Source organism: Diabrotica virgifera, chromosome 8, assembly GCF_917563875.1.
Source record: "Diabrotica virgifera virgifera chromosome 8, PGI_DIABVI_V3a".
Classification (NCBI taxonomy): Eukaryota; Metazoa; Arthropoda; class Insecta; order Coleoptera; family Chrysomelidae; genus Diabrotica; species Diabrotica virgifera.
The window spans coordinates 54,588,694-54,603,323 of record NC_065450.1 but is presented as its reverse complement, the minus strand read 5'-3'; the positions used below and the strand labels follow the sequence as shown (position 1 = coordinate 54,603,323).

At 35.0% G+C, this 14,630-nt stretch overlaps 1 protein-coding gene across 2 annotated transcripts in view; it reads left to right on the top strand.

The window, feature by feature from the left end:
- The window catches only part of LOC114330076 (dachshund homolog 2), a 1,215,300-nt gene that overhangs the window by 1,134,045 nt on the left and 66,625 nt on the right, over positions 1 to 14,630 (top strand). For both annotated transcript variants that reach the window (XM_050657910.1, XM_050657909.1), the window contains exon 10: positions 10,940 to 11,275. In XM_050657910.1, the coding sequence (XP_050513867.1) occupies positions 10,940 to 11,275 (336 nt within the window). The remainder of the gene's footprint in view (positions 1 to 10,939; positions 11,276 to 14,630) is intronic.

Below are 14,630 nucleotides of genomic sequence, written 5' to 3'. Positions count from 1 at the left end.
CTCACAACAATAAAACTAATATATTATACATTTGTTTACCTTCATATTGAACAATTATTTATTATTGACAGATCATTTCAACACCCAATCAGAGCCCGTATAACGACTTATACCATACTGTCGGTGTGCGCATGCGCGCAGATCAATATAAATTCGCCCTCAATCTCAATCGCGCCTAAAGAAGTATAACTTCGAAAATATTCTGGGACTAGTTTGGCAAAGATTAAAAAGTGTAAATAATTAATTTATGACTTTTAGATTGTAAGAAAATGCGTCAGCTGAATATTTTTTTATTATTAACTAGCTGACCCGACAAACTTCGTACCGCCTTAGAACTAAATAATGTTTAAAAGTTAAATACCTAAAAATTACCAGAAAGCCAAATACTCAAAAATATTGCGTATACTTTTTTCTACCAAATGCGTAGTTTACGACTCTATAAGGGACATAGGTACAGCCAAACATTCATTTTTATATATTATATTATAGAGATTATGGAAATATTTAGATTGCTACCTATTCAAAAATGGTGGTTGGTGATAGAAAAGTGAACTTTTCACCTCCCTTTTCACTTAGATTGTTGGTCGTACCAACTCAGGAACCTTCAGGGGTCGTACAACAAATTTGCTAATTAAGATCAATCATAGTATATGATCAAATACATAGTTTGCGATTCTATAAAAGACATACAGAGTTTTTTATATTCTTCTTCTTCTTAAGGTGCCTATCCGTTCCGGATGTTGGCGACCAGCATGGCTATCCTAACTTTGCTTGCTGCTATTCTGAATAGTCCGGTTGTCGATGTATTAAACCACTTTCTCAGGTTTTGAAGCCAAGATATTCTTCTTCTCCCTGGTCCTCTCTTTCCAAATACCTTGCCTTGAAGAATGAGTTGCAACAAGCCATATCTCTGTTCATTCCTCATAACATGGCCAAGATATTCTAGTTTGCGCTCTTTGATTATGTTAATAATCTCGCATTCCTTGCCTATTCTACGTAGAACCTCAATATTAGTCACACGATCCACCCACGAAATTCTCAAAATGCGCCTGTAACACCACATCTCAAATGCCTCGAGTTTTCTCAAAGAAGCCTCGGAAAGTGTCCAGGCCTCTACTCCGTATAATAACGTAGAAAATACATAGCATCTGATGATAGAGATTTTGGTAGCAAGAGGTAAATCGTGGCTTCTGAAAAGAGACTTCATCATTATGAACGCTGATCTCGCTTTTCCTATGCGTTGTTTTATTTCACTTGAGTGGTCCCACTGGCTGTTTATGTTGGTACCAAGGTATGCGTAGCTGTCGACCCTGTCAATTAGTTGTTGGTTAACCAAAAGCTGTGTATTTAATATTTCGCGCTTACTGACTACCATATACTTTGTTTTTTTCGTATTGAGATCAAGTCCGTATTCTCTACTTATATCTGATATGCGCGACATTATTCTTTGCAAACCATCTAGACTGTCTGCAAAAACTACAGCGTCGTCGGCATATCTAATGTTGTTCAGACGCACTCCGTTGACTAATACGCCTTCCTGTAGTTCTCCCAGCGCTTGCTCGAAGATACATTCAGAGTATATATTAAACAGCACCGGGGACAGGATGCATCCTTGCCTCACTCCTCTATCTATGGAGACTGCCTCTGTTAATTGGTCTTCCACTTTAATATTGGCAGTTTGGTTGTAATACAAATTATATATGATTCTCAAGTCTCTATCATCTACTCCCGCTTCTTTCAAGATGTTTATGAGTTTATCATGTTTTACTCTATCAAACGCCTTTTTGTAGTCGATAAAACAAATATACACTTCACAGTCAACATCCCTGCATCTTTGCATAAGCACTTGGACAGCGAATAGAGCCTCTCGGGTGCCTAAGGCATCGCGGAATCCAAACTGCGTCCATGATATCTGTTGTTCGCATTTTTTATATATTCTGCCATGTATCACCTTCAGAAACGTTTTGAGTAAGTGGCTCATTAGGCTAATTGTTCTGTAGTCTTCACATGTTTTGGCATTTACTTTTTTGGGTAAAGTTACGAAGGTCGACTTTAACCAGCTTTGGGGTATTTTTCCAGTTACGTATATTTTGTTGAATACGGTTGTTATCCATTTTATTCCTTGTTCATCCATAAGTTTTAGGAATTCTACATAAAACTGGTCAGGCCCTACAGCTTTACCATCTTTAGTTGTTTTAATAGCTGACGTGACTTCTTCAATGGTAATCGGGGGTCCTGTTTGGCATTCAATGTCTTCAATGGTATTCTGCCTTTCATCTGCAAAAGTTACTTCCACATATTTCTTCCACGTGTCTAGTTTTTCTTCCACACTTAACAGTGGTTTGCCTTGGTTATCTGCCAAACACCCAACTCTTCTAGGTTTGTATAAGCCTGCAGCTTCTTTAACTTTTTTGTGCATATTGAATGAATCGTGTTTATGTTGCAATTGCTGGATTTCCGCACACTGTTCTCTTAGTCGTGTATCCTTAGCTATTCTAATTGCTTTTTTGATATCTTTATCTATTCTTTTGTATAATGACATGTCCTGATCTTTGGACTTTCGCCTCTCTTCCATCATATCTAAAATCTCGTTTGTCATCCACGATTTCTTCTTTATTTTTGGTGGTTTGAGGAATTTCTCACGTATGTCTTGTGAAACTGTATGCAACTTTTCTATCTCCTGGTCCATTACATCCGATTGAATAACGGTATTCAAGTTGTTCTGTATATACCGTTTTACACTCTGTTCTGTGTTTTGGTCTTTTAATAGCCTTATGTCGAATTTTGGATTGACACTACGTCTAACCTTCTTTAGCCTGAGCTTAATTTTGCCAATCAGTGGGTTATGGTCTGACTTGATATCAGCTCCTGGGTATGTCTTGACTGATGTTATGCTGTTACGGAATCTTTTATTAATCATGATGTAATCTATTTGATTTCTCACTATGCGGCCTGGAGTGTCTTGAGGTGATTTCCATGTATATAATCTTCTGTAAGGGAGTTTGAAGTAAGTGTTAGTAATCACAAACTCTTCTTCTGCCACAAATTCACCCAGTCGGTCTCCTCGCTCATTTCTTTCTCCAAGTCCAAATTGCCCTATGAATTCTCCCGATTGTCCCCTACCAATCTTAGCATTTAGATCACCCATAATCAAAGTTAAATCCTTTTTGGGGAGGCATTTTAAGGTGTTGGATAGTTCATTATAAAATGCTTCAATTATCTCGTCCGGTTTGTCAGCTGTAGGGGCATATACCTGGATAATGTTAGTTGTAATTGGGTAGGTATTAAGTTGAAGGAGGAGTATTCTTTCCGATATAGGTACAAAATTTTTAACATGTCTGGCAGTTTCTTGATTTAAGATTATACCTACCCCATTTTCGTGTCTTCCATTAGGGTTACCTGAATAATATATGTGATGATCATTAATTTTACATTGCCCAGAGTTCGTCCATCTCATTTCACTTATTCCCATTATGTCTACTGATAGTCTATCCATCTCCTTGATTGCATTATGAGTCTTACCTGCCTCGTATAATGTTTTAACGTTCCATGTGCAGATCGTGAGGTTTATCTTTACACTATATTGGCAAGGATTTCTTCTGCTGGCGACCGAGAAGGCCTTGCCGTCTTGTGATTGTCCTTCTCTGCCGGATCTTGGTATCCGAGTTCCATGATCAGTAATATCGTTTCTATGATTTGTCGTAGTCATGCTAATTGTACTAGGGGTACTCTCCGAGTCTTTAATGCAGTGGTTCCCCGTTGCCTTCTGCATCTTTATGCCGTTGACCGTTACGTTGTTATTAGGTTCATCCGCCTTCGAGACCGATTTATCAATCTCAGGACAAAAAGGTGCCCTTCCACTTATCAGCTCATCCGCCCGAAGCCGTTGGCCAGTAAGTGGGGGGATTGCTTATACCGGCAATCGCTCGGACGTCAGAGCCTCGTTTGTTATCTGGCAGGATGCACCGAAAGGTCAGTATCAAGACCATTACACGGGCAGGTGAGGTTGACATTTGGATAGGAGAGGCTATACGTTGCGCATCACTATCCCTTACATCCCTTTTTTTTTATATTGCCTCGTAAAAATAATACAAACGTGGTATTATAAAAATTATTATTTTTCAAAATAAAATGTCAATTTTAAAAACAAAAAAAAATCAACGCCAGGATTTGAACCCGGATTGCCTGAGTGAAGGCTAGGAGCGAAGTCAGCAAGGCTATTAATAGTTGTAAGTCAGGTAGATAAATATTTGACATAAGTTGTAGCGTTTTGCCATCAAGTTTCATATTTTACCTTTTCTTGTCTAAAATCCCCGGTTTTGGGCCAGCTGACACATCATTTGTTAATAAGCTTTGGAACACCTAACTAAATAAAAAGATAGCAGCCATGCTAAAATGCTCCGGTCAAATTTGACACTACCTCCCTGGCTATTATTAGGGTGTATTGGGGTAGCTCAATACTAATACTGGGTGTCCACTTATATGTTCCCCCATTTTAACTGCCTATAACTTCTAAACGACTCAAGATAGCAATATGCGGTTTTCGCTGAAATGTTTTATTTTAGTAAAAGTTTTGTTTGAATGGATTGAATTTTTTATATGGCTCTTAAATAAAAAATGGCGGATTTTTGAAAAAAAAACGTTGTTGACTTTTTTTAATGAAACACCCAGTATATTTTTTGTAAATTGAAAGAACGATCATTTACCTATCCAGCTATATAAAGTTTTTTAAAATCGGTTGTTAAATGACTGAGCAATAAATTTTTAAAATGAGAGATGCAATGTGGAAATCACAACATCATATCAATTTGTTAAGTATGTTATTTAGTTATGTGATATCCACGTTGCACCTCTTATTTTAAAAATTAAATACTCAGTCATTTGACAACCGATTTTAAAATTTACAAAAAAATATACTGGGTGTTCCATTAAAAAAAGTCAAAAATTTTTTTTCCAAAAATTCGCCGTTTTGTTTTTTGTAATTGAAAGCAATATGAAAAACTCAATCCATTCAATACTTTTACTAAAATAAAACATTTCAGCGAAAACCGCATATTTTTATCTTGAGCCGTTTAAAAGTTATAATATGCAGTTAAAATGGGGGAAAATATAAGTGAACACCCGGTATAGTCGCCGATAATCCCAAGGCTTATCCAGGATTAACCTCGTCTCTTGGATTTTTATGAAAATTCAATACAAAATCGCTGATTACAAATCATTTTATGGTCGCTTATTACGAATAGCATGACGACGATGGCCTCCAACTCATCTGGAGACCAAAACGGGTCTTATTTCCGGGAGTTTTGTAAAAAATCGTTATAAAACTAGTGCAAACTCGTTACTCGGACGTTTTTGCAATCGTTGAACACAAATATCATGCTGGCGATAGTCTCCGAGTCACCTGATAAGCAGTCTACTGCTTAATTTTCATTAAACTACTGTAAACGAGTCCCGTCCTAGGTGTCTATCCGAGACCAGGTGTCTTGAAGATCATTGACGATCTAATATTCATATTCAGAGATCTCAAAAACTTCCGAGTCACGAATTTGCAGTGATTTTTTATCGAATTTCTACAAAACTCCAGGAGACGAGGTCTGTCCTGGTCTCCATCTCCGTCGGAGACCATCGCACACATAATATTCGTGATCAACGACCCCAAAAACCCTCGATTGTCCACTTTGCACACCGATTTTGTATCTAATTTTCACAAAACTCCAGGAGACGAGGCTCGTCCTGGTCACCAGGTGCATTGGAGACCATCGCTGTCATGATATTCGTAATCAGCGTCCCTATAAACTTCCGAGTAATAAGTTTGCGCTGGTTTTGTATCAAATTTCAACAACACTTGAGCAAATGAGACATGTCCTGAGCGCTAGGAACCGCGAAGACAATCTCTGTCATGATATTCATTATTAGCGTCCCCAAAAACAGCAGAGAATTTAGTTTGCATTGATTTTGTATCGAATTTCCATGAAACTCCAGAAGAGACTCATTATAAGCATGGCCGAGATGACATTATTTTTCAGCAACCCCAAAAACTCAGATTAATGAGTTTGCGTTGAGTTTGAATCAAATTTCCATAAAACTCCAGGAGACGACATCCATCCTGGCCACCAGGTGCTTTGGAGACCATCGCCGTCATGATATTTATGTTCAGCGAGTCCAAAAACCCCACGGTGGCAAAATTGAACTTATTTCTGGCAATTATTGCCGAATTACAAATTTATTATTTTTTATCACTTCGAAAGGCATTTTCGAAAATGTATTTTCGTTGGTGATTAATGCAGTTATTATTTCGTCATCATCATTTTTGTTCATAGAGTTTTCTAAGGCCCTTAGGACTCGAATGCAAAATTCATTGAGATCATTGAGATTCATCCAACTGCAAAAATTTGGTAGATTTATTGCTTCATTTCATCGCCTACACTTAACTAATCATCCCAATTATTATTTGTTATTATTATGGACCAACTGGCGTATTCCATTCGAAAACAGTGTTGGTATATAATTTTTTATCGGCAACGGCGTGGCGGCGGTACCTTATCGGCCTTTGAAAACTTCAAGTTCGGCATGGCATATCGGATGCAGCCCTCAGGCTGAAATTAGCCCACATACCATATACCTTATATTATTGTTTCAAAGTTGTTATTTGCTAAATATAACATTCGAAGGGAACAGTCGAATGTTCTTAATGGGTAGACAAGGCAAATATCTTGTAATCTGCAGGGATCAATCCTGGAAAGTTGGAACCCTGTAGGGCATCAAAGACTTGGGCCCTTCGCGCGGTGTGATTGACAGGCCCTCTTTACTGTGACTTAACCATCCAATGCAGACTACGAGATCGTTTACACACTTATTTTTGTACAATGTTAATTGATTTCAATTCCATGAATCATTTACAGTATAGGCCAGTTAAGAAAAAAACCGTTGAAAAAAATCTTATACAGGTTTTTAAAGGTTCTCAAAGGTATAAAAGAAGGGATAGCTGATGACAAATCCCTGATCACATACAGCTCATTTTTCTTTTTTTTAGCGATTATATAAAGTAAATAAATCATTTTTTGCCAGTACAACGTTTATTATACATTCCAGAGAAAAATCGTTCAAATAAAACTTACAAATTTTAAAATGTTCTTTAATCTGCAGCTTTTCAAATTAAAATAGGACAAAGAGTTGACCGATATAATTGCAAATAACCTTTATTTTTGTAGTAATTTACAAGAATAAAAAACCGCTAAACACCGTAAAAATGAGTGGGGCATACAATATTCCAGCTACAAAAAATCTGATATGAATATTACGTGGCGCGAAAATGTATTTTCATTTTGATGCAAAACAAAATTCTAGTTTTAATTTAAAAGATTTTTCCATAATATTTGCTCAATTTGGAGTAAAACCCGCCACAAAAGAGGAACTTTGATACAGTTTGAATTTTGAAAATCTTTTGTAGCGCGTTTACTTCAAATTTAGCAAATATTATGGAAAAATCTTAAAAAAAAACTAGAATTTTGTTTTGCATCAAAATGAAAATACATTTTCGCGCCACGTAATATTCATATCAGATCTTTTGTAGCTGGAATATTGTATGCGCCACTCACTTTTACGGCGTTTAGCGGTTTTTTATTCTTGTATCAGGAGTTTTTCAAAGTTATTTATAAATTAAATGTATGAAGTTGAATGCAACGTTTCTCGATTACACGTTAAGCTTTACAAATGGCCGCCTTTGTCGCATTATCTCCCAAATGATCTAGTGTCCATCGAATGTACACTAGATTTTTTTCTATTCGAAATAGATTGAAAAAAATATTGGGATGGTCTGTAAATATACTCTGATTGCCCGTTGCCAGATCAAATTTAGCGTCGTTGCCACTACAACTACATAAACCATTTCGGGAATAATCGTTAATTGGGTTATACTTTTGTAGCTTAATAACTTCTAAACGGCTTAACTCATTTTATATAAATCACTAAACATGAGTTTTAAACGTATTGACAAGTAGTATCTGATGCATCTAAGGTCAAGTATGATAGCTAAAGCTATTACAGGAACGATTGAGCTTGAAAAACAGTTTTTTTTTCATAGGAAATAGATTTGATCATATTTATGAAGACTATAACTTAAAAATTCGAATTTTCCCGGATATAAGGTATACACCGTTAGATTCGTCTAAAGTCCTTTTACAAACGCTCAGTTATTGGCGCAATTGGTAGGTTGAAATTTTGAGTAATTGTCGAAAAACCAAAATTTTCAAAGTTTGTTTTTCAGTTTTTCGGCTATACTGAGCCGTGTGTATGTCTGATCCTAATGGCTTAGACACCATTTGAAAGCATAACTCAACAATATTGATTTGGTGTATTTGCGGTTCTCCTGTCTCTTCTTGAGCCGAAGATATATCCTCAAAAAATATGCCATTTTGTACCTACCAAGTTTTATAGCTGGCTTATGGTTGGTCAAAATTTAAAAACTACACCGGTTCTGAATCAGCCCTGACCCCCTCTTCAAACATAGAAAAAAATTCAGATCGGTTTAAATTTTCCACATACATACATATCCACAAACATTTTCCCTTTTTTAAATAGAAATTGAGTCATATTTCTGAGCTCGGTAACTTTTAAATGTTATAACCGATTTTCAAAATTAGACATGTGTTGGAAAGGTAATAATCAGTACTATTAGAAGCCGCAAAGGTCGGACTTAAATTTTCGAAGTTTATGGGAGTTTTGGGGACGAGAACGAAAAACAGACTCTAAATAGGAAGGGCCGTAAAATCCATACCCTTGGACCAAAATGGATGGTTGACATATGAATGGGTGAGTCTTTTCCTGAAGTTTAAGATGGGAGTTGGCCCAATTTTTAATTCAGTCAGATTTAGAAAATCGAAAATTTCGTGTATACGCTCTGAGCTTCGCTGGTGGCGCTCCTAGCGGATTACTGGAATTATCTTTCACCGGTAATTTTTAAATTTATTATTTAATTGTTATCGCTTAACATTTACAACGCAAAAAATTAATTAAATTGTAATCGATTTTTTTAAGATTTTGCTAATCATTTTGACGTTCTATTGATAAAATATGAATTTCTTACTTCGGATACTTTCACAATTATCGTGTAGATGGCGCTAAGATTTTTAGATTAAATTATAATTACATATTACGGAACATTAAAAAAACTTAAATTCAGTATTTAAAACGTAAGTATATTTAAGGTAAAAATATATACCACAGCTTTGACCAACTAATATTTTTTATAATTAATGTTTTTAATTTTAATTTTACATTAATCACTTTGACATTTATGTCAAATTTCCGGTAAACGTTTACAGACTTGCCACTACTGGCGCTCGAGAATTTGTAAATATCCCCTCTACGTACGAGCTCACAGCGGATATACCGGGTGTCCACTTATAGTTTCCCCCATTTTAACTGCATATAACTTCTAAACGGCTTAAGATAAAAATATGCGGTTTTCACTGAAATGTTTTATTTTAGTAAAAGCTTTGTCTGAATTGATTGAATTTTTTATACTGCTGTCAAATACGAAATAAAATATGGCGGAATTTTGAAAAAAACGTTGTTGACTTTTTTTTAATGGAACACCCAGTATATTTTTTGTAAATTGAAAGAAAGGTCATTCACCTATCTAGTGATATAAAGTTTTTCAGAATCAGTTGCCAAATCACTGAGTAATTAATTTTTAAAATGAGAGGTGCAACGTGGATATGACATACCTAAATAACATAACTAACCAAGTTATGTGATTTCCACATTGCATCTCTCATTTTATAAATTAATTGCTCAGTCATTTGACAACCGATTTTAAAACATTTTATATCGCTGGATAGACAAATGACCATTTCTTCAAGTTTTTAGGTAAGTGACCATTTTTATATCGCTTTTAAATAAAAAATGGCGCATTGTTGAAAAAAAAACGTTGTTGACTTTTTTTATTAAAACATCCAGTATATTTTTTTTGTATCTTGAAAAAACGATCATTTACCTATCCAGCGATATAAAATTTTTTAAAGTCGGTTGCCAAATGACTGAGCAATTAATTTTAAAAATGAGAGATGCAATGTGGAAATGACATAACATAATATTATTTTGCTCAGTTATGTTATTTAGGTATGTGATATCGACGTTCCACCCCTCATTTTAAAAATTAATTACTCAGTAATTTGACAACCGATTTTGAAAAACCTTATATCGCTGGATAGGTGAATGACCTTTCTTTCGATTTACAAAAAAAATATACTGGGTGTTCCATTAAAAAAAAGTCAGAAGCGATATAAAAATTCAATCCATTCAGACAAAACTTTTACTAAAATAAAACATTTCAGCGAAAACCGCACATTTCTATCTTGAGCCGTTTAGAAGTTATTGGCAGTTAAAATGGGGAAAAATATAAGTGGACATCCGGTATAGTGTCGCGTGTAGGGGGTATGTGTGTGCGCCACTGACGAGAACTGCAGTTTTCTGGTAATAAATATTAATAACTTTGTTTTTTGCGTAATGACATAATATAATAGAACTATTTAAAATTTTGGCAACTAACGAGTTATCAAAGTTTGCTAAATCTAATAGGCCTGGATCATGCGTACCAAAAAAAGTTGATTAATAGCAAGCTGAATATTTGTTAATAGCTTAACGGAGTCTGGTCGGACAAACTTTTGGGTTTTTTAGGTTTTTTAATCCTTCAATATTGCATTTTTTTAATTCGACTATTTGTCCCTTTTGCCACTCTCGCGATTTTGTGTCGCAATTTTACCCGCGCAATATAGTAATCTGAGTGAGAGTTATGTCTGTTGCCCATATTTTTGCGATAAGGATATGGTCAATTCTCTATACTCTATATCTCTATAATATCAAACACAAAAAACTCAAAATACGTAAACTAACAAAATTATCAAAAAATGTTTTAACATTTTAATTTCTATTACAGAAAAACTTTCCCAGATGGAGCAAAAACCATCTTCGAGTAATCAATTACCTCCCACTAGCACACCTTCCAGCACCACGTCTAATCATGCTCCAAACAACTCACCTCATCTACCGCCTCCAGTACCCGATCGCCCCGAACGGCTCCCGGAACAACGTCCAGTAGAGAGAATAAAACAAGAACGAGAAGATCCCCCGGGAGCGAATTATGGCCAACAACCACCAAGAGAGATGCGGGAACCTCCTCCACAACCTCCCATACCTCAAGATAACAAGCACTGGGGGTATACCGGTATTGAGCTTATGAATACTGGTGCTGCGTTTTGGCAAAATTATTCTGGTAAGTTTGAAATATTTGATAGCTAACGGCATGCGTCTCCATTATGGTAAATATTACTTATTCATGACTTATATCATCTCACAACTAACTTCGATAATTTCTTATTATTTTTATTCCATTATAATTAGTAGTTCTCCTGTTAAAATATATAAAGAATTATCTGTATTTTAGTATAGTACATTCTCTCCTTTGGATATTGTTTTGACGGAAAAAATTTGATACTTAACCATTATTATTATTACATGGTTAAGTAACCTCTTCTTGTTTAAGGCTATGATGGGCTGGCCAAGACCACCGGATAATAAGTTTATTGAGTCATTACGCTCAAAATGAGTCGATTTTTAATAATTTTTATTTAAATAATATATAATATATAAAATAATAATATAATATATAATATTTTAAATATTTTAAAAATGCACAACAAACGTGAGTAAGACATTGGTGACACACAATTTGAAGTGTGAAGTGTGACACACAATTTGGATTTAGAAATGCACTGAAAACAAGAGAAGTATATAATATAATATGTGTTTCTTGGATTACAACAAAGCCTTTGATAAGGTCAAACATAACCGCGTTATCGAATTACTTGAAAAAAAACTTAGACATGAGCGACATCAGGATTATTACCGCTACCTATTTTAATCAGATCGCTGTGCTGAAAGAGAACATCTTTTCAAATGAACTAGAGATTGAGAGAGGCGTCGGGCAGGGCTGTGTCCTGTCTCCTACCTTGTTCAATTTGTATTCAGAAAAAATAATCCAGGCAGCACTAGAAGAACTAACTAATTACGGGAATAAAAGCAAATGGTCGACCAATCAATAAATAGTATACGGTTTGTCGACGACATTATTTTATTAGCGGAATGTCTTGAGGATTTACAACAAATGGTTGACAGAGTGGTAGAAGTCAGCAAAGATGACTGTCCCTAAACACAAAAAAGGCAAAATTTATGGTAACTGTAATTACAAAAGCCCAACAGCGCCAAGAAAGCCTAACAATACATGTAGAACAAATTAAAAAGTTGAAAAATTTAAATATTTCGGTACAATAATTAATTAGAGATTAAAACAAGACTAGGACAAGCAAGAAATGCTTTCAACAAACTGAAAAAATTATTCTCTAGCAGAGACATTGCAATTCCTTTAAAGGTAAGACTTCTGAGACGCTACGTGGTCTCTGTATTATTTTATGGGTGGAGGCTTGTACATTAAGGAAAGATGTTTCGGACAGATTAGAAGCCTTCGCGGTATGGGCCTACAGAAGGATATTAAGAAAAAGTTGGGTGGATAGAGTCACGAATGTAGAGTTGTTGAGAAGAATAGGAAAGGGTAAAGAGGTTTTAAATACAATAATTAAAGTTAGAAAACTGCAATATGTGGGACATGTCAGGAGCAAGCATTATAACTTGTTGCAATTAATAATACAAGGAAGAATTCAGGATAGAAGGGGTCGTGGAAGAAGACGCATCGCCTGGTTAAACAATTAGAGAGCTTAGTTTAACTGCACTTCTTCTGATCTCTTTAGAGCAGCGGTATCGAAAGTGCCAATTGTCATGATGGTTACCAACCTTCTTAAGGAAGATATCACATGAAGAAGAAGGTCTTAACAACACATTGCTAGTCTATTATAAAGGGTGTCCCCGAAAATAGTGCGTTCCTTAAAGGTATAGCTAGAAGGCACCATGTAGAGCAAAAAAGTCTTATAACATTTTTTTCTAATTGCAACCGTTTAAAAACCAAAATATATTTTGGTATGCAAATTGAAATCTGACAACTATGTATACAAAAATCTAAACATAGACAATCACAATTCAAAAATAGTTGCAGCATTTTAGCCATAAGTATTTACATTAAACCCTGTCTTCATTCTAAACAAACAAACAAATTCTTGTTTTGTTGGATTTTCAAACATGGGGTGGTACAATTATTTTGCAGGTGTACCTGTTTGACCTATATTTGTGGTGTCAATAAACTAAATCACAAACAGTTCTTGTACAGTGATGCCAAATTTTAAAATTTTATTAAAATAAAAGTTCGCTTATGTAATTGAACATGAACATAATATGAACAATGTAATTTTTTTTGGAAACGGTTAACTTTAAAAAAATGTTATAGGACTTTTTTGTTCTACATTGTGTATTATATCCATACCTTAAAGGAACGCACTATTTTCGGGGACACCCTGTCTAACGAATACACGAAGAGATTTGCATTTTCAATTCCAGGGAGCAGAAGAAGTAGAGAACGACCGCGTGGAAGATGATGTCGAAGAACATAAAATTCTAAAGCTCGGAAAATGAAGGGAAGTTGCTAGAAATTGGCAGAAGTAGCGACTTCTTTGTGAGCAGACCAAGATCCACAAAGGACTATGGAGCTGGTTCCTATTAATGCTTATCTTTGCGGACTACACTGAACCAAAAAAGTATGTAAATATAATGAAAAAAACATTGATTCAAAAACAGGGAACATTAATTTTCGTCCAAAGATCAGTATCATTGGTCCAATGTAAGTAGATACATTAACTAATGCTCAAAAACATTAATTTTTATGAATTAGTACGTTAATTCAATGTACTTTCTAGTTAAGAATCAATGTATCGGTACATTGAATCAATGGATCGGTACATTGAATCAATGTATCGGTACATTAATTCTTAACTAGAAAGTACATTGAATGAACGTACTTATTCATAGAAGTTAATGTTTTTGAGCATTAGTTAATGTTACTTACATTGGACCAACGATACTGATCTTTGGACGAAAACTAATGCTCCCCGTTTTTGAATAAATGTTTTTTTCATTATATTTACGTACTTTTTTGGTTCAGTGAATGTCATCTTCATGTATATTTGTATATAACATATAAATAGTTAATAAGTAAACAAAATGACGACTTTGACGAATATAGGTTGAATCAAAGATTTTTTGCCGATTCTCAAACTAATGTTAAGTATCTATAAGTTTAAAGAAAAAAAACATATATTTTTGAAGTTATACTTCTTTAGGCGCGATTGCGAGTGAATTTTTATTATTCTGCGCGCATGCGCACACAGACAGTATGGAGTTCGTTACTAAATGATTTAAGTTATGTATGTACTAGTCCAAAAAAGGTGTAAAGAATATATTAGTGTTTTTAGTAAATATATTTATTATAATTTTTGTGTCTTTGGATTTGTCTTCCTCGGGAGTAAGATAATACGTATTATTAAAACATTATATATTATCATTGTAGGTATATTACTTCACTTCATCTATTTGTTACCGTGATTTGTCATAATGTCCGAGAAACCGTCAAAACAATGTCTTCGTGGGTCATTGGTAGAGCGTTCGACTAGAAATCGAGAGGTCCC